The sequence below is a fragment of the Eptesicus fuscus genome, chromosome 10 (assembly GCF_027574615.1).
Source record: "Eptesicus fuscus isolate TK198812 chromosome 10, DD_ASM_mEF_20220401, whole genome shotgun sequence".
Classification (NCBI taxonomy): Eukaryota; Metazoa; Chordata; class Mammalia; order Chiroptera; family Vespertilionidae; genus Eptesicus; species Eptesicus fuscus.
Window position 1 is genome coordinate 80,635,742 of NC_072482.1, and position 19,622 is coordinate 80,655,363.

The 19,622-nt window shown below is 44.1% G+C and overlaps 1 protein-coding gene across 1 annotated transcript in view; it reads right to left on the reverse strand.

Annotated features, from left to right (window-relative positions):
• Nucleotides 1-14,196, reverse strand: part of RSPO3 (R-spondin 3) — an 83,382-nt gene extending 69,186 nt beyond the window's left edge. Inside the window, exon 1 of the mRNA XM_008138563.3 lies at nucleotides 14,100-14,196. Within this exon, the coding sequence (XP_008136785.2) occupies nucleotides 14,100-14,196 (97 nt within the window). The remainder of the gene's footprint in view (nucleotides 1-14,099) is intronic.
• Between the last annotated feature and the right edge of the window lie 5,426 nt (nucleotides 14,197-19,622).

Consider the following 19,622-nt stretch of genomic DNA (forward strand, 5'->3'; position numbering starts at 1 on the left):
TGCAGGAGGAAGCCGATTGACAATGCTTCTGTCTCATCGATGTTTCTATCTCTCTATCCCTCTCCCTTCCTCTCTCTCTAAAAAATCAATAAAAACATTTTTTTAAAAAAGGTTGGATCTATGCCCTAACCGGTTTGGCTCAGTGGATAGAGCATCAGCCTGTGGACTGAAGGGTTCCAGGTTCGATTCCGGTCAAGGCCATGTACCTTGGTTGTGGGCACATCCCCAGTGGGGTTGTGTAGGAGGCAGCTGATCGATGTTTCTAACTCTCTATCCCTCTCCCTTCCTCTCTGTAAAAAATCAATAAAATATATTTTAAAAATACATTTAAAAAAGGTTGAATCTACATCAAGCTCTGGACAAACTGGAAAGTTGGATGGATGTCTTGGAAATGTGCTATAGGAAAGAGAGACTGTCCCTTTTAAATTATGTTAGTCTTTGTGGAGGGGGCTGAGTTACCATTTTGAAGATGGCATGAAATGAGTGCGTGAATTGAGGCCAGAGGGGCTGATGATACCACCTTTGGGCTTTATTTCTTGTTACCAAAAAGTAGTAAGGTCCTTTTAGACTTTGATCAACAAATTGGTCATAACTTGGAAAGCAAGACTGAATTCTGTAAGAAACAAATATTCAGCTGCTAATTTATGTGCTCATTTAGTTTGTGGTCAAGCAGCATTTGCCTATATCTTTTGTATTTCAAGGCAGAAACTACAGGCCATCAAAAGGTAGTGAAATAAGTAAACATAGGTAACATTTGCTGCTACATTTCCAAAAATTAGGATTCTTCTATTCTTAGATTGTCTCATGGTCAAATTCAAGACCAAAGAAAATCAAACATTTCCATTAGATTGGTAATATATTGACAGCAGGTCATTATAATTCCTTGGTGTGCACAAGGTCAGGGTTTATTTGCCAGTATTACCTGGAGATTGTGTTGCTGGAGAAAGCTGGCCAGAAAGTGAATATGCCTGCCTGCCTGTCAGTGGGTTTAAAATAAGCAGTATCACCTATCCACATGCTTAAAAAGAGCTAGTAGTCTAAGGCAGTGGTTTTCAACCTTTTCACTTCATGGCACACATAAACTAATTATTAAAATTCTGTAGCACACCAAAAATATATACATATATTTTTGTCAGTGTGATAAAAAACAACTAGGTGTCATTTTTACTCACTTACATCAAATGGCTATTGTTGTGTTGGATGCTGTAATTTTTTAAATTTGACAATGCAAGGGAAAAGAGGTCAATTCCCCTGACTAAATAGTGAGGTAGTGCAGGTTTTAAAAATCCCTGTGGCACACCAGCGTGCCTCTTGCAGCACACTGGTTGAAAAATCGCTGGGCTAAGGTCATAGGAGTACTGAAATATGCCGAAGTCATCCTGAGTCATAAAGGAATGGGAAACTTACCACATTACAGTATGATCAGTGGGAGATCTGTGTCTTTGCTCCATTAAAAATCCATCACATGAAGTGACAGAGTCTCTATTTTGGGTATTTGAGGCAATGGCAATAGTTTTAAAGGCAACCTTTCACTGAGGTCAGTGGTCGGCAAACTCATTAGTCAACAGAGCCAAATATCAACAGTACAACGACTGAAATTTCTTTTGAGAGCCGAATTTTTTAAACTTAAACTTCTTCTAACGCCACTTCTTCAAAACAGACTTGCCCAGGCCATGGTATTTTGTGGAAGAGCCACACTCAAGGGGCCAAAGAGCCGCATGTGGCTCGCGAGCCGCAGTTTGCCGACCATGGACTTGGGTTATTAAATGCATTTATGCTAACTTAATATTTGCCTGTAGAAAGGCTTAAAATTAGAGCATTGCTTATTGATCATTTCTACTTAGATACTTACGGTACCATGTTTCAGCATGGTATTCTTTTCAGTACAAGAAATTGTAAGTTTGTTGTTGGCCTTTTCCTAGCTCTAGAGGTTTTAGAACTCCAGTCCTGGTGTATTATACTATTATTTTCTTATTTCCAAGGGTTAATTCAGTAGTACTATATGTACATTGACCTTAGGATGTTTATAAGAGTCCCTTCCCTTCCCTTTCCATCCTAATCAGACACCTCTTTTACAAAGACAACGAAATTCCTTAGGTTCTTTTTATCTACTCAGGAAGGGAGGGGGAGAACTTGGAATGAGGACAGCAGGAGTTCTGTAAGTGTATGTTTGTATTCATGAAGGCAGACAAGGTGGTTTATATGGTGATGGTGACATGAACTGTGTACAAATACCAGTGGCGTATTTCCATCTCTTGCGTGCTTAGGGTGAATAACCTATTGAGGGGGGAAAAATTGGTGGAAAGCATTGTTTTCTGGTGGATTTTCTGCTCCTTATAACTCATGATTGTTCCCAATCCTCAGGGACAAGTAACTAGGTCTGACCACGTAGCAATGGCTCAAGTGTGCTATGATGACCCTCCTCCCAAGGAGCCTGGCTTTCCTCAATCTAATTACTTTTGGCAAGTGTGGTTATTGGGATTTGGCCTAGTGACTCACTAGAACCCAAATTCTCCCAACAAGCCCCCTTAACAAGCAAAATTTAGTTTGACAGGAAGCCTAGACTTCCACCTCACTATCCATGGAGCTTTCTCTGGTTTGTGACAAGGTTTGAAAATCCTTCCTGGACTAGAAAAAATAATAAACAAGATTTAATGAAGATAACCACCCAACGAAGAGCACATTAGGAGAGAAAGAAAATCAGTAAGTTCATGAATAAACAACCTACTACAAAACTTAACCCATTAAGATAGAGTTAAAACTATGTTATTTATAGTAGTTTTACAATCACCAGTAGTCAATTTAAAGTTGGTCAAGGATTGTAGAAACTATTAAAAAATGGGATGTTTATTTATTATTAGAGGCCCTGTGCACGAAATCCGTGCAAGGGGCTAGGCCCTTGCAGCCCCGGCTTCATCCGGAAGGTCATCCGGAAGGTCATCCGGACAGTTGTTCTGCTGTTCGGCCGTCTGGATTAATTAGCATATTATGCTTTTATTATTATAGATTAGGCAGTTCTCTAACCATTACGTTTTCCTAAAAACAAAGAGGACTCTAGGGTACATTACCAGTCAGCAGGTAAGACATAAAAACATTGGCTTATTAAGTAGCTTTGAAAAACCTTTTTAGTATGGCTGATACCCCATCTTTTATCCTACTTACTGCCTCACTCACCCATGGTACATAGAGTTCAGCAGCAAGCACACTCAGCCCAGACTGCACCTCCCCCAGCAGCTGATTCTTACTCAATGAGTCCATATCTGTCCAACTCACTATCGTGCCCTACTGTGTGCCTTGCCTCTCCTTTCTTAGACTCTTTGGCTGAGACAATTCTCTATCAGCTGGTCTTGTCTGCACTAGTCAGTGTCACAACTTCAACATTACTCTATTGATAAACAATATGGGACTATCTAACTGCTTTATACTTTAAACTATTACCTGTTCAAATGGCATATATCTCATTTATTATCACACTACACACAGGCTTTTTCATCTACTGAACCCTTGTGAATGGGCACTGTTTTCAACAGTTGCTCAGCAGTGATAGCTAATTTCAAATTAAGGATCCAACAGGACTATTTTTTGAAATATATATGTCCAGCCCCCAGCCCCAGAGCTTGCTCCATTTGGTTGAGGGTGTAGTCTGGCATTGATTTGCCCCCCCCCTTTTTTTTTTTTTTAAAGATCCCCAGGTGATTTTCATTTGAAATCAGGATTGAAAATTACTGTACAAAGGCCTATAAAACAAAAATTCAGAGTGGAGGTTACTGTTAATGTTCATGGTAAAAGTAATATAAATAACAGATTTTATGAAGGACCATAAAGATAACTTTTCTGGATAACAAAAACTAGCCAGTGAAATATCTATTGTGGTTGTAAATTACATAGACAGATTTTGATATTTAACTGCAAAATTATAGACTGTACCCACATCCTCATGCCTAAGTTAATCTTATCTTGGACATCCACACCATAGATGGGAAGAATAATCTTAGAGAATTTCATATAAACTGTGCTAGCCTATTGTCCTAATGAAAAAAAAAAATCAGCAACTTTTTATGTTTAAAATCATTAATAGGGCAGGTTGCAAGAAAGAGAAGAAAGGGTAAAGAAAGGAAAGAGCTATGGGAGAGAATATCAGAATACCAGAAGCAAACTCTATAGTAAATGTTTGAATAAGTTTGAGGTTTGTTAAATGAGGAGGAAGAAATAATGAGCAAAGGGTGAGTAAGGAAAAGAAAAAGGTGAGGTTTGAGAAAAGGCTTCCATACCAATCCCAAGAGTTGAGGTGATGAGAAGAAATCTGGGGAGAACATGGGCTTTAGAGTCAGCTGGGCTGGAATCCCAGGTCCACTACATCTTCATTGACTGATCTGGAGCAACTAACATGGGACTATTGGCGCCTTCCTTACAGGGTGAGTGTGAGGACTAAATGAGATAATATTTGCAAAAAACATCAAGTTCAGGGTCTGGCACTCACAGATAGTTCGAACACAGCAGCTATTTAAGTAATAGCCATTATCACAGCACTCACTTCAAAAAGTAAATATAAATGTATTATATGCAGATAAAATGTATCCTATATAATAAAGAGGTAATATGAAAATTGACCATCATCCCTTCACAAGATGGCTGCCTACAACTAGTCCAGCGGTGGGGGGGGGGGGGGCGTTTAGTGAGGGACGACCAAACGACTGAACAAGCAGCTGTGTGGGGTGACCAGGCTGGCAGGGGTGTTAGTGAGGGGCAAACCAGGTCGGCAGGGGGGGAGCAGTTAGGGGTGATCAGGCCGGCACGCAGAGGCAGTGAGGGGCAATCAGGCCAGCAGTGGAGGCCAGTTAGGGGCGGGCAGGCAGGCAGGCAGGTGAGCGATTAGGAGCCAGTGGTCCAGGATTGTGAGAGGGATGTCCGACTGCCGGTTGAGGCCCAATCCCAGATTGGAGAGGGTGCAGTCTGGGCTGAGGGGATCTGCCCCCCCCCCCCAATGCACAAATTTTGTGCACCGGGCCTCTATAACAGTGGCTCTGAGAACTAGGAAGTTATAGTTTGCCATGCAGCATTTACACGCACTTTGGCACAACATTTTGCTTCTTTCTTCTCAGAAAATGTGACTGATACTGCCTCTCCTTACATGAAAGCCTTTGTGGAGATGACTGTGTTCATATCTGTGAGGTCCTTTTGCATGAGTGGAGAACATAATAATAAGAAACTAGCTGTTCTTTTTCTTACTAGCTTATCAAGCATATGTTAAGAAAACAGTGTTCTAAAACAAGCAGCTCACAAGTTCTGTTATTTTATATTGTGTGGTGGTGGTTTGTATTATGTGGTTATAAAATGGGGGCTGCTTTACCACTTACTCTCAGGAATGTGCTTTGTATCGGGGTATAATTATAAATATGCTTACCAGCTAGTTTTCCGAGGACAATTTTTGGGAGTGAATATGGTGCATTGCTTTATGGTGTATTCATTTGAGAAGTAGGTTTTAAGGTAACTGAATCCAATCCCATGCTCACACCAAGGTCTCAGAAGAGAACTGTGAGAATAGACACACTAGGAAATATAACCTTCTTCTGATACAGAAGGTTCAAAGTGAATAGGGGAAGAAAGAGAGGGTGTGGAGTGGAGTGGTTACTAGGGCTGGACAATTACTCGGTGGGGATGTTGCAGCGGTAATCCACACACTGTGTGTATGGACTGGATTCTTTCCAGTTTCATCCCATCCTGAGATTCTCTTATTTTAAGAGAGCGCACTTTGTAGAGAAATGTACTTGAACATAGAATTCCACTGTTTTGAGTAGATGCTAGATCTAAATGGAATATTCTTTAAAAACCATGTTTACATCTTAAGAAAACTCGTCTTTCTTTACCATAAATTTTTTCAAGTTTCCTATGATCGGTGTCAAAGCCATATAGTCTCACATTCAATGAGGCTTCCACGTATGATCTTCAGTTCAAAGATTTGGCAAGTTCCAATTGCAGCTCAAGATACCAGGGACCATTCTCATATAATACAGAGAGTCCCATAGGTGAAAGCGAGAAACCATAGTTGAGAATAATATAGTAGACTCTTTAAAACAAATACATTAATGTAATAAATCCTATTTTGAAGCTACCAATAAGGGTGAGTCTCAATGTCAGCACTGCAAACGCTTTTCATAAACAAGGCACCATTTGATTTAGTCTCAAGCATTCAACTATACCCTTTACGTGAGTGACTCCAAAATATTTATCTTCAGCCCCTGACACTCTCTGAAACTTTAATTTGGAGTTACTAAATTTCAACTGGCCCTCAAGAAAGGTAAGTCAAAAGAAAAATAGGTTTCTTACCAACTATGCTTTTCCTACCTTCCCATCGATTGTTTTTCCATTCACACAGAACTGAGTCTTTATACTCCAAAGTTTAGTGCCAAATATGGTCCACTTCCTCGTTTCCCTTAATACCCAATTTGTTTCTAAGACCTATGGATTTGTTCATAATATAACTTATGTGCTGTATATGCATTTTTGCTCAATCAGTAACTGTCATAGCACAGGGCCTTACTACCCTAAACCTGGGCCATTTAATTGCCACTTTCATCCCAGCACAGGCCACTTCTGAAAGTCTGCCATTATAGGGGACTTCTAAAGCTTCTCTTCAGTTACGTTCCAAACCAGATCCCTACGACTGTGAGCCAAAGGACAAGATGGACCTGCTGAAGACGGAGTACACTGATTGGTGCTATGGCTAATGTTTTCAGGCACTAGAAATTGTGAAGGATGGGAAATATCATAATTCATTAATTATGTACTTTAATAAATTACTTACTAACTAATGTTTATATGATTAATATACTGATAATAAATGAATATTTCTATTTGCTTTCATTCTTAATCTTTATCTACTAAACTTAAGTCAACTTAATCTTTATCTACTAAACTTATTCAATAAGACAGCTAAGTTTAGAAGGACTGTTTAACACCCTAGTCTTGACTTATGCTTCTCATACCCAAAGACGAAAAGTTGAAGAGACTATAGGAATCACTTAGATCTAAAATTTTTAAAATATAATTTTTATTGATTTCAGAGAGGAAGGGAGAGGGAGAGAGAGACAGAAACATCAATGATGAGAAAGAGTCACTGATTGGCTGCCTCCTGCACGCCCCACACTGGGGATCTAGCCTGCAATCCAGGCATGTGCCCTGACCGGGAATTAAACCTTGACCTCCTGACCTCCTGGTTCATAAGTCAATGCTCAACCACTGAGCCATGCCAGCCGGGCCAGATATAAATTTTTAACCAGCCATCTCATTACACAGACGAGGAACTGCAACTTAGTGTGGTAACCTTGACTAGGTTATCCAGATGTTAGGAGCAGTGCTGGATCTAGAATCTGGTCTTCTACTCCTCAGTCTAGTTTTCCTAACATACACTGGGGACTCTCCTCAATGGCTTCTTAGGTCTCAGTCTCTATCATGAATTTGTGATGCTTGCTATTTATCAAATGCTTAAAGGTCAGATGGAACCTTAATAAGGTAGAGTTTTGAATACTTGATTAGATTCTTGCATGAGGTATAAAGGCAGTTAAAAGCTCTAAAAGATATATTTAATTGGGTAATCATATCCTTTAGTACCAGTTTTCTTTGAGAAAATTCCAGAAGAATGTTAGTGACAGCAGATGGTAACTTGGTTCCTTGTCAAGATTACAAATAAGGCAGAAATACTCTCATCAGAGAAGAGGCACCTGTAACCATATTTTTAAAAATAAAAATTTGAAATTATTCAAATGTTTCACAAGTAAAAAGAATTCAGGTAATTTGCTTAAAAGTTTCATGTTGTTGAAACACCTTTGGAGCATAAAATGAGATTACTTAGCACTCAATGGAACTGAGACAGTAAGTATTTTCAGCACTGCCATAATTCTTGAGAGTAGAACATCCTATATTTTTCAGTATTGCTGGATGAGTACTTTAATCAGAATGCTAGCAGTATTCCTTAATGGGAAGGTCTGATGGGTAGAATTAAATAAATTAAAAAAATGCAAAGTATCTTCTACAGATGTATATTTTATACTAGAGGCCTGGTGCATGAAATTTGTGTGTGTGTGTGTGGGGGGGGGGGGCAGGGCGGGGTCCCTCAGCCTAGCCTCCACCCTCGCAATCTGGGACCGCTGGCTCCTAATCACTCACCTTCCTGCCTGCCTGATGCCCCTAACTGCCTCTGCCTCAGCCCCTCCCCCCGCTCCCCGTGTGCGCGGCTTTGTCTGTAAGGACATCCGGAATGACGTCTGAAAGGTTGTTCAGCTGTCCGGCCTAATTAGCATATTATGCTTTTATTATTATAGATTCTGTATAATTTTGTTAAGGCATAATTGCAAAGTGTTTCAAATTTACTAGGTTGTCCATCAGATGGTAAATTTTAAGATAAGCCGATAATTTTCAACCCTAAGAAAAAATTTTACAATTCCACATTATTTCTCAAAATCAAAAGCAAGGCAAAAAAAAAAACAAAACACAAACACACACACACACAAACAAAAAAAAACTATGTAATTTATGATTCGACACTTTTTCAAATGGTCATTCTCAAAAGAATGTCAGTGTACAAGGCACTGTTCAGAGAAGAAATAGTCCTAACCAAGTAAAACATATAATTTCAACACACTGTCTTGCATGATCCTTACCATGCTCTCAAACTGAATGATGTTTTTCTAACGGTAACCAAAGTTGATTCTTACATTTCATGAAACATAATACCCTCTCTGATGGCATTTCAAGAATTCACTACTTGGAAAAGGATTTTGGGGTGGGGGAGAGGGGAGTGAATAGTAAGGAAGTGGGAAGAAAGGTTAGCACAATGTCCAAAATGAAGCATTTGAATAGAGATAAAGAGGGAAAAGATGACTGAGTAAATCACTAGGTAGTATAGTTTTATTTTTGATAGTTCATTCTAATAATTGCAGAAGGATAATTTGATTTTAACTCTACATGGGGTCTGGCAACTTCACATAGTATTCTATCAACATTACATAGAATTAGAGCACTATTACATTAAAAAAGATTTAACCATTTATACTTTAGACTTTTAGTAGCAATTTAAAGATATCTGTTCAGATTCAAATAGTCTAAAATGAGCCCAGCCAGCATTGCTCAGTGGTTGAGAGTCAACCTCTGAACCAGGAGGTCAAGGTTCAATTCCTGGTCAGGGCATATGCCCAGTTGCGGGCTTGATCCTAGTGCAGGGCATGCAGGAGGCAGCAGATTAGTGATTTGCTCTCATCATTGATGTTTCCATGTCTCTCCACCTCTCGCTTCCTCTCTGAAATCAATAAAAATATATTTTAAAAATAGTCTAAAATGATCAGATGACTAATAAATTTGTTTTGTAGTAGTGCGGCAAGGGCCTCTCCATAATAACTTGAAAATCAATTTTAACTACATGTTGTAATTTCCATTCATAGCTTTCTGGGGACCTAATTTGTAGAATATTAAATGCCAGGGAAATATTTAATGTAAATGAGTTAGCAAAACTTACCTACTTACACATTGAAATACTGTTCATATTTCATGCTTAAAGTAATATAGACATGATGACATTAAATCAATTTCACACTCATTCTTATATTCTCAATTATTTTATGTAGAATAACTTGGGACTAAAAAGACAATGTTTAAAAATTATCACCCTTAATGTTCTTGGTAAAAATCCTTTTGTTAAACTATAAAATAATTAAAATAGTATAACAAAGGGATATTTTAAGAAACAATTCTGATAGTCTAATGATGATTAAATTAGAATTCACAAAAATAAGTCTTTTACATATATTCAGATGTCATTACTAAGAGTCTGAATTTGTGATTCACACAGATATCACATGATATGTTGCAAAATATACCTTCTCCAGCAAATGTTACTCATGTCTCCATCTATTAAATTCCTCTGAACAACAAGGTAGACTGTTAACAAGAGTAGACAGGTGAGAAAATGTATTGTAGCCAATATCCAAACCATACTTTCATTTAAAAGTAATATTACAAAATTCAGAACAAAATAAAAGATTTTCCCACCTTATTGTTAACTTATTTTCCAAGACTAGAGTGTAATCACCAAAAGTGCATTGGAACTAAAAGAATAGCTCAACATCTGAAGCAATGTCATGAGCAATAACCAGTATATTCCAATGAACTGGTTTTTACTTTATTACCATTAAAAATATTCCCTTTGTATTCTTACTCCTTTATTTAAAACACCTTTATGAAAGATTCAAAAGTTTTATAGATGTGCAATGGATACTTTGCAATTATTACGCATACAATGGCTTTTCAAATCTTGCATTTATCTGAAATCTAAAAAATTAAAATCCAATTAGTACATGGCATAAAAAAAAATAATACTACAATGGCAACTGATGTTTCTAACAATAGTCTTCTGGCATAATATGATCCTACAATTACTTCTGAATAACCAAATAATATTATATTATATTTAACAAGCTTCACTATTATTATTCGTTATTTAATTCTTTGACATTGGTCATTTATGTATAATACATACAAATATCATTTCAAAAATTTCCAGTCAAGCAGAACAGCGTATTCTCCAAACACATTGGATAAATGATGGCCTAGAGACCATAAGATTACGTAGCATGCCTGACATCTTCTCTCACCCATGAATCAGCATATCATATAAATAGCAGGAGACAAGTTTCACTTACTAACTGTATAATTTTGTATAGGTTACTTAGTCTCTATTTCTTGGGTCCATTCTCTATAAAATGAGAATACAAATACCCGCCTCTTTAAATCAAGTGGCTATTTAGAAGCTCAAATGAATAATTCAAGTGAAAATGTGGAGTAATAGTAAGCTATTGTGGTTATTATCATGGCAAATTTGACGATTAATTTTACTAGCAGATAACCGGGAATTCAGAGGCTGACTGTACTAAGTTGCAAAGGCTGAGTTGGAGAGAAATTAAAAGTTGAGTTTCAGGGTCTTGATTTAGCATCCTAATGCTTACCTCTGAAGACAATGCTACCTGGGAATTTTTAAGTAACAATTGCATTTCATTTTTACCATGAATAAATTCAATTCTCTGGGAACTGGATATGAATCCAAATAGGTAAAAAAGTTATTGTGCATTTATCAACCCATAATTCAATATATATATTTAAAAGTATAAAAGTTCTGAGTGAAATGTTTCTTTTATAAGAGGAAACAATATCATTAGTTTGCAACAACACAGAGAAAATGGTCTAGCAGTTGTTTTAGGGCAATACCTGATAGGGCTTCGTTTGCTATATCTGAGGATTAACCATGGCTCCTTAAACTTGACATTTAACACTACAAATGAATATCTTTTCGTGCAAGACACTTTCTACTAAAATATTCAAAAGACCGTAAGTTCTTAGTTCAATGTTCTATCTCCCATATCTTAAGTTAAGAGTTTAAGGAAGTGAAGCGATTCAACTACAGGCTAGAAGGGACACTCTTAAACATTCACTGAAGTTGTCTCCTTGAAAAACTGGAGAGACCACTTTCTAAAATCCCTTTGACTATTACCTTATTTTTCATTAAAGAAAACCTTTCCTCGTCCTTGAGAAACAGTCTCAATGTGTTTCTTTCAGAGAGTTTTAAAGAAGTGAGTATGTGCACATGCAATTTGGCCTTGAGTTTCTGGACATTTAACAAAGATCTCTCCTTCCCCTCCACCCCTTCCCCATTCTCCAAAAAAACAACAAAACAAAACAAAACAAAACCCACACCATACTGCACCTGCCAAGAGAGCCTGGCGTGTCTCCTCGGAGGACGCAAGGGGTCGCCCCTCTCCCAGGATTGCACCAGCAAACCCAGCCGCAAAAGCAGACTCCAGTGCGAAGGAGCGGGATATCCCCTTGCAAATGGGAGCTCGCTCCCGGCCCCACTCCCACAGAATAATTGGAATTTCGTCCCAGTTCCACCCACTCCCTCTCTCATCCCCGCTACACAACCAGAGGGCGCCTTTGACTTGGCCTTGAGATGATCACGGCAGAGAAGCCGTTTGCCTTTTGAATCCGTGACTCCTCCAGGGTCCTCTCCCAGAGGGGCGCTATCCAGCAGCTCCCTGCAGCCTTGGGGGGGGCCTCCCTGGGCAGCTGCCCGCGCGGCTGTCCTCGCTTAGGGAGGTGGGAACGAATGGGTGGCCAACTTCCCTTCCCGTCTCTTCTTTCAGAAACAGGGGCCCCCACACTGCAATCGGAGACACTGGGACACACGGACATTCAGGTCCCTGTCCCCACCCAGCAGGTGTGCGGCTTCTAGCCCTGTGGGTCCTCAGTGGGGTGGAGGGAGTGGACTTGCAGCTCCAGGTGGGCGCCGGCTGCAAGAGTGGTAGCAAATAGGAGGCTGTGTTTGTGCCCGGCATCGGCGGCATCCTTCTTCCCAGGGATCTGTGACTCAGATCCCCAGCTGGACACCGCAAGAAGAGGAGGCGGGGAGGGGGCGTGCGGGGGAAGGGGGGGGGGGGCAGGCGTGAGCGCAACGCTTGAGTGAAAGGATGGCTGGAGGAGTTAGGAAGAATATAAACCATTCAGGAGCCAAGAATAATAAATCGGATGCCCTGACATGTTTAGCTTAGGTCCTCCTGCCCCCTGCTACGCGATCCTAGAGGCAGTGAGGCCGGAGCCCCTGGAGCGCTGGCCCAGCCGCGTTTCCAAAAGGCAGTTTTCAGGTGAATCAAACCTTGTCTGCTGGAGGCCAGCGGCACAAAGGCAGCTTTCAGGGGACCCTCCCGTCCAGGGGTAGGGCAGAGGCGAACAGCGGCGGGGAAGCGATGACCAAATCTCCGTCTCACACAAGCCTGCGCTGTGTCCTGTGCGTGGGCCACCCGCGCCTGTCCCGAGGAGCTAGGGGGCTTTCCACGCGGGATCAAGAGCCGCCCCACGTCTTTGCCTCCCACGCCCAGGAGGTCTGAGGGGCCAAGGCCAAAGCATCACCCTCTGTGCCCCCAAGGGCTCCGGGCGGTTTCTCCCTCCCTCTCCCCAGCAGCGCCCCCCCACACACACACTAAAGCTAGGGTAGACCCCCCACCCCGCTCTGCTGTTCTCCAAGGGACTGCCACCCCAGGCACAGACCTTAGAGCGGCCGGCGCGCCGGGCTACCCGGGAGCAGGGAGAGGCGACATTCTCGGGTTTGTCCCCTCATCTCAGGAGGGCACCACTTTCATCCCGGGTGCTCCGGGGTGCCCGTTTAACCCTAGCTAGGACACTGTCTAAAGAAGCTTTCACAAGCCAACCCTCCAAGTCACAGGAGGCAGGGTAAGAGACGGCGAGGAGGCGAGCTTGAATCTTTAGGGGGCACCCCTACCCTCCCTACGTGTCTGCCCGCTGGAAAGGGGACCCGCTCGAAAGAGCCTGAGATGGTAAACGCGTTCACGTGTGACAGGCAAAGGTTGGAACTGGAAACCGGCTCCGAACGGCGGTGCTGAGGTCCCCACGGCCCTGGGACTGGGGCTGCGAGCGGCCCCGAAGCGCGCGGACACGCGGACCCTGCGCGCCTCTCCAGCCTCCCGCTCCACGCGCGTGTGGCGAGGGCAAGTGGCCGCGCAGGCGTCCGCCCCCCTCGCTCCCCGGCTGCTCCGCGGGCTCTTCGCGGCCCCGCGGGCTCTTAGCAGCCGATCGCCACGGGAGAGCCCAGCCAGGGCTCCCCACGCGAGGCGGCGACGCGAGGTGACCGGGCGCCAGGGTGAGCGCACCTCCCCTCGCGTGTCCTTAGGTGGTCAGGGGCATCCCTGGGATCCGAGGTCCCCGTCCGAGTCTCGAAAGGAAAGCGGGAATCCCTAGAGCTAGTCAAACGAAAAGACCCAACTTTCCCGCGAACCTGAAGTTAAAGGGGGCGGGAGACACCTTAGCGCCCGGGATGCCCGACTCTGGCACGCGCGCGTTTGCCGGGTCCCGGAGGGACGTGGAGAGGAAGGCGTGAGAGACGCCGTCCATCCCGGAGCCTGACCGGTGACCTCCTCCGGAGGCGTGGGGCGCGCGGGGCGGGAGGACCGCTGCGCAGGGTGCCGTCTCCGCACCGGCGAAGCGACCCGACAGGTGAACCCGGCGGGAGGGGGCAAACGCGTAAAAGACCCTGCACTTACTTCTTCGCTGGCGCCTTCCCCGGGAGGCGTTTTGGCTGCCGATGTATTCCATAAAGTTCAAAATGATAAAAAACCAAGAAATCAGTCGCAAGTGCATAGTAACCCAGTAATGCTTCCCTTCTTTTCCTCCGTTTTCTTTTGATGGGTAATTATGCCGAATGTTTTTAGAAATATATGTAAGGTGTTAGGCGTACAGAGAGAAAGCGAGCGACAACCCCAGCAGCGGACAACTTCTGCGCTCAGAGCCGATGGGCGTGCTGGGTTGGCAAACGGAGCGGGTCGGGTGGAGAGGGAAACCAACTATTGTACTTTCAAATTGTCCGAGCCCTGAGCCGCCGCGGCTCCGCGAGGGTGGCTGTCAACGCCGCGAGCGAGGAGGGTTCCGGGAGCAGCGAGCGGCCTCGCCGGGGCTGCCGCAGGTAGCATGGTGCGCGGCGGCGGCGGCCGCGGTCGGGATCCGAGCGGGCGGGCGGGCGGCGGCGGCGGCGGCGGCGGCCCCTGGGGCTCAGAGGTGGCGGAGGCAGAGGCGGAGGCCCCGGGAGCGTCGGGGAGCGAGCGCCGTCGGCGCCGCGGCCATGGCCAAGGGGCGGTGGAGAGACCCCGAGCTGCTGCTGCCTTTCGCGAGCAGGAGCCGCTCCAGTGGGGCTGGGCTGCCAGGAGAACCCCAGAGGGGAGGAGGGAGAGAGAGAGGGAGGGAGGGTGGGAGGGAGGGAAAGACGGGGCGAGGGAAGGGGAGGGGGCATGGCTGCGGGGGGCGGGGGGAGCTCGGGGGCGGGGAAGGAAACTGCTGGAGCAACAACCCTGAGCGACCTCAATAACTTTCAATTTCAAGAGGGAAAGAGGGAGCTGGAAAAGTACAGGCGCTGCGCTTTGGCAGAGGCACGGGAAGAGGCGCCTAAGGGGTCCCGGGTCTGCGGCGGAGCATCTCTGGGCACGGCGGAGAAGGCGGGAGAGCGGGAGCCGGGGAGTTGGGGAGGCGCTGCGTGCGTAGCAGGGCCCTCCAAAGGGCGGCTTTCGCGGGGGAGAGGTGGACACGCGGGCGGCCCGGGAGTGTTGAGGCCGAAGGTCCAGGAGGCGAGAGACCCCCGCGCCCTACTCCCGAGTCCCGCCGATCTCCGCGGCCAAGGCTGGGCGCACCCAGCTCTCGCGGGCCGAGCGCTCGGCATCGGCGCCCGCACCCCCGGCGCGGCGCGCAGTGGCCGGGCTCTGGGCAGCTCGCCCCTTGACCGCTTGGCACTTGGCTGGAGGGTTTCTGGCTGCGGACAACTTCCCAGTGTTTTGTTTGTTTGATTTTTGTTTGTTTGTTTTTTTTGTTGTTTAAGTTGTTTCTAAAGCCTCTCCTCTGTTGCTTTCCTCCCTTTCTCTCAATAAAAGTAGCTGCAGTTTAGGCGCAGGGCGGGTGGTCTGGAGGGAGCTCAAGTGGCTGCGGGAGGTCACCGCCGCCGCGGGTTACCTGACCCGAGTGGGTAGGACCCAGAGGTGTGTGCGCTCAGGATGGCCCCTTTGGAAATTCAATTATGCTGCGGTTTTCCTCCAAACTGAGCCCGGCCGCGCGGCCCTGGACGATCCCTCCTCCCCTCAAGCAGTTCCCTCGTGGTCACTCGCCCTCGCTGGGCGCTCTCTCACCCTCAGTCCCCCAATCTTCGGGAGAAGATCTGTTGTGCCATTCGGCGTCTCATCTGGGGGACTGGGTAGGACATTTGGAAAGATTCCTCCTGGTATTGGGGGAGGAGAGGAGGGTCTACTACTTCCTTCTGTTCCCAGCGGAGGTAGGGACCCCAAGACAGCGGAAAATGAGGTTCCTGGGTGGCCAGGGGCGGGTGAGCCCAGGGCTAGCACTTCTGAGCGGAATACACCCTGGCTGTCATTAGTCAGCGGCAGGCTTCCCACACCTCCTTTCTGCGGTAGCACAAGTTGATGAGCTTCCAGTAGTTACGGAAGAAGCATTTAGTTGGAAGTCACAAGCCCCAAAGGGACTTTAATACAGACCTGTCCTATGTGTTGTAATGGAAGAGCTGCAGGACCGCACTGGGTAGCATTACAGGTTTACACAGCCCCAAACGCCTGAGAGGTCACTGTAAAAAGATCCTTGATTCATAGACACCTTGTTAATTTGTATGCCCAATCATTTAGGTTTAGAAAATAGCTGAAGCCTTGGAGGAAAGCAAGTAAGATTTGTATTCCTTTTTCTTTCCTCCACTTGTGACCCCCTAGCCCTAGATTGCCTTCAATTTACGTGTTGATAAATGAGAGGAGAAAAAAAAAACTATTGCCCCTATCCACCCCATTTTGCAAGCTTGCAATGCTTCACATTGTTGTATGTCTCTGAGGTCTTTAGTGGTGTAGCTGTTAAACATCCCGAAAGTGAGGGTTGGGGAGATGAAATGGCCTGGATACAAAAGGAGAGAATCATAAAATATGAATTCCTGCCAAGTTGCTAAAAATTAGAACCTGAGAGACTGGCCTTTCCATGCTAATTAATTACATATAATTTCTTACTTGGCGCACTTGTATTGGAATTTCAAAGGTAGGAATCGTTTTCTTTAGGCTGTATTTTATGAGGAAGACAACCACCACAACAATCCTATCAAGATTATGATTTTTGGCTTATTTTTTAAGACTTCCCATTTGAATATTTCTCCTTCTGGGGTGGAACTGCATTTTCTGTGCAACACACACACACACACACACACACACACACACACACTCAAAAGCACACACACATTCTCCTCCTTTTTCTGTTGCATAATATCCACTTGCAAATGACCGAGTGTATCACTGAGAACCAGAAAAGTTACAAATAACAGGACAATTCCAATAATGGTTATCCATAAAAATAAGCTGTGCCGGTCACACTCAGCTTTGCCTTCCTTCTCACTTAATACTGCAGATCCTGAATATCTGTACCATAAAATGTGGGGGATTTAAAGGCTGTGGGAGGCTCCCTTTGAAAAGGACTCCAGAGAAGGCCATTCTAATCCAGGATCCTTGAACCGGATGGGATGAGATTGCAAAAGGGATGTAAAAAAGCAATTTGGTGAACAACTTCAGGGAAATAAACATGAAGAAAGACATTTACTTTTCACTGTGTGTTGTGCAGACATATGTTAGTTTGGAAGAGAATGGGAATGGCAGTCTAAATAAATAAACAAGCGAAGTGAGAAGCTGTAGCTCTTGAGCCATCCCAGAAAAGAAGCACTAGATGCAGTGGGCAGGAAAAGCTTGTCAAGGAATAGTGCTGTTCTGAGGAAACATAAGGAAAACATTAAATAAACGGCGAGCGTATTCTTTCTCTCTTGACGCTATGCTTTAGAACTTTTTCCTGATCCATGTTAGCGTACTATTAAATGTGTGTTTACTTGCCTGGCTGAGTCTCACATTCCCTTAACTGTCCTAGCAGCTTATGGAAAGCATGCCCTGGCTTATTTTGTACAACATAGTACCCCCTCCCATTTTTTTTTTTTTTTAAATCAAGAAAGCAGCACTCACAGAAGCCTGCGGCTGCCAATGATTTCCAGGGCCCAAGCCTAAAAAGCAAGTTAAACACCATAGGCTCAGCATGGAAGTCAACATTTGCTTGTTATTTTTCTCCAGAAAACTCTCAAGTTCCAAGGGGTTTGGATAACCAGGAGTTTAAGAGATTCGAGCTAGAAGAATAGAATCGTTTTGGACAATGATAGTGGATTAAACACATCCAGAGGAGTCCGTGAAACTTCTCATCTCTCCTTTACCACCTCCCCCACCAGGCAGTGACGAACAGTAACAAGTTATTTTTGTCCTTTGCTGCAGTGGCACTCGAAGAAGAGAAAATGATTGTCATATTGTTGCATCCATACTGCAAGTATGTGTCAGGGGGTGTGCTCCAGAAAGAGAGAGCAAGCCCCGCAGTTTGGAATGGGATATAACTAGTAGTGATGAGAGATGTTTGGCAAAGTTTGGGCTGACATCAGTCATTATACCACAGAACTGACATGCAGATCCTGAAAAGGCTCAACTCGCCAGTTACTCAGATCTGGAGGCATCTGAGTCAGTCAGACAGGGTGCTGCTGGCGGGGTATGTGTTACTGAAGCGGTTAGAAGTCATCCCTGAAAGACAGAGCAGGCAGCAGTATTTGAAAGCCATTGAAATTAGTAGAGGAAGGACAACTGCTATTTGTAGAAGAGAGAAATCAAGGAGACAGAGTTATTATAGCAATTTAAAAAACGATTAAATGGTTACATATCATTAAGAAAAATGAGAAAATTAGGACTCGTGATAGATTACTTTCTGTCAACAAGGAAGTGTGTTCTTTCTCCCAGATGAAGTTATGGGACGCTTATAAAGTTGTGGCGAGCACTGTCTGGTGTGGCTATTTTAAATAACTTCTCTCACAAATCAATTCATTGCTGGGTTCATTTAAAGAGTGAATATCCTATAATGTTTACTATCAAAAATGAATATCTCAGAAACTTTTGTTTGATTATAGATCTTTAATATACAGTTCTGTGCTGCATTAAGAAGGGGTCTAGTCTAGCAATCTAGGGATCAAGTTGAATCCTTATTCTGTATTTGTTGTTGTATTTCAGGTTTCTTCATCTGAAAAATGAAGGAATTCAACTAAGTGATCTCCAAATACCCGTTTAGCTCTGAAAATACTGGCAGTATCTCCAAAAAAGAAAGACAGACTTGTAATCGCAAATGTCAAAGCTATTTCTAGCTATGTGACATCACAGCTTTCACTTACGGAATTGTGTTCAATTGAATAGGTTCAGACTTAGAAATCTGCTTGCAAAGTCGTTGATTCTCTAGAAATGTCTAACCCAGTGGTCGGCAAACTGCGGCTCGCGAGCCACATGCGGCTCTTTGGCCCCTTGAGTGTGGCTCTTCCACAAAGTACCACGTGCGGGCACGTGCACGTACAGTGCGATTGAAACTTCGTGGCCCATGCGCAGAAGTCGGTTTTCGGCTCTCAAAAGAAATTTCAATCATTGTACTGTTGATATTTGGCTCTGTTGACTAATGAGTTTGCCAACCACTGGTCTAACCCATGAAAGGAATCCTAGGTGATTCTGCCTCAACAAAGTAGGTCTAGAACTATTTTAATCTTTTTAGATGTCTTTAGGCTTTGGGACAAGGAAGAACAAATTTTAAATCTCAGATTCTGGGCAGACACCAGGAGAGAGTAGGGAAAAAGACGTTTGCACCCCCCTTCCCCCCCCCAGAGGTACCAGTCAATCTCCATTTGTTATCAGGAATCATAGGTGAATAAAGAACATGGATTTCATTGAGTGAGGACTTTTTTTCATCCTGTGTTATTCATTTCTTTTTCTGATCTATATCTTTGGATGAGGATTTATATCCATCTTTCTTTTGTCCCAGGAAGCTCTTCAGAAAACCAACCGCGAAGCTCCAGTGGCTGTGGTCACAGCTTTGGGTGGAAGGGTTACTAACAAAGACATAAAAACACTCTAAGATGCAGAGTGCCAAGCTAGGGGAGGGATAATTCTAATGAGCAATTCTTTTGCACTTGCTTTTGTATGGGT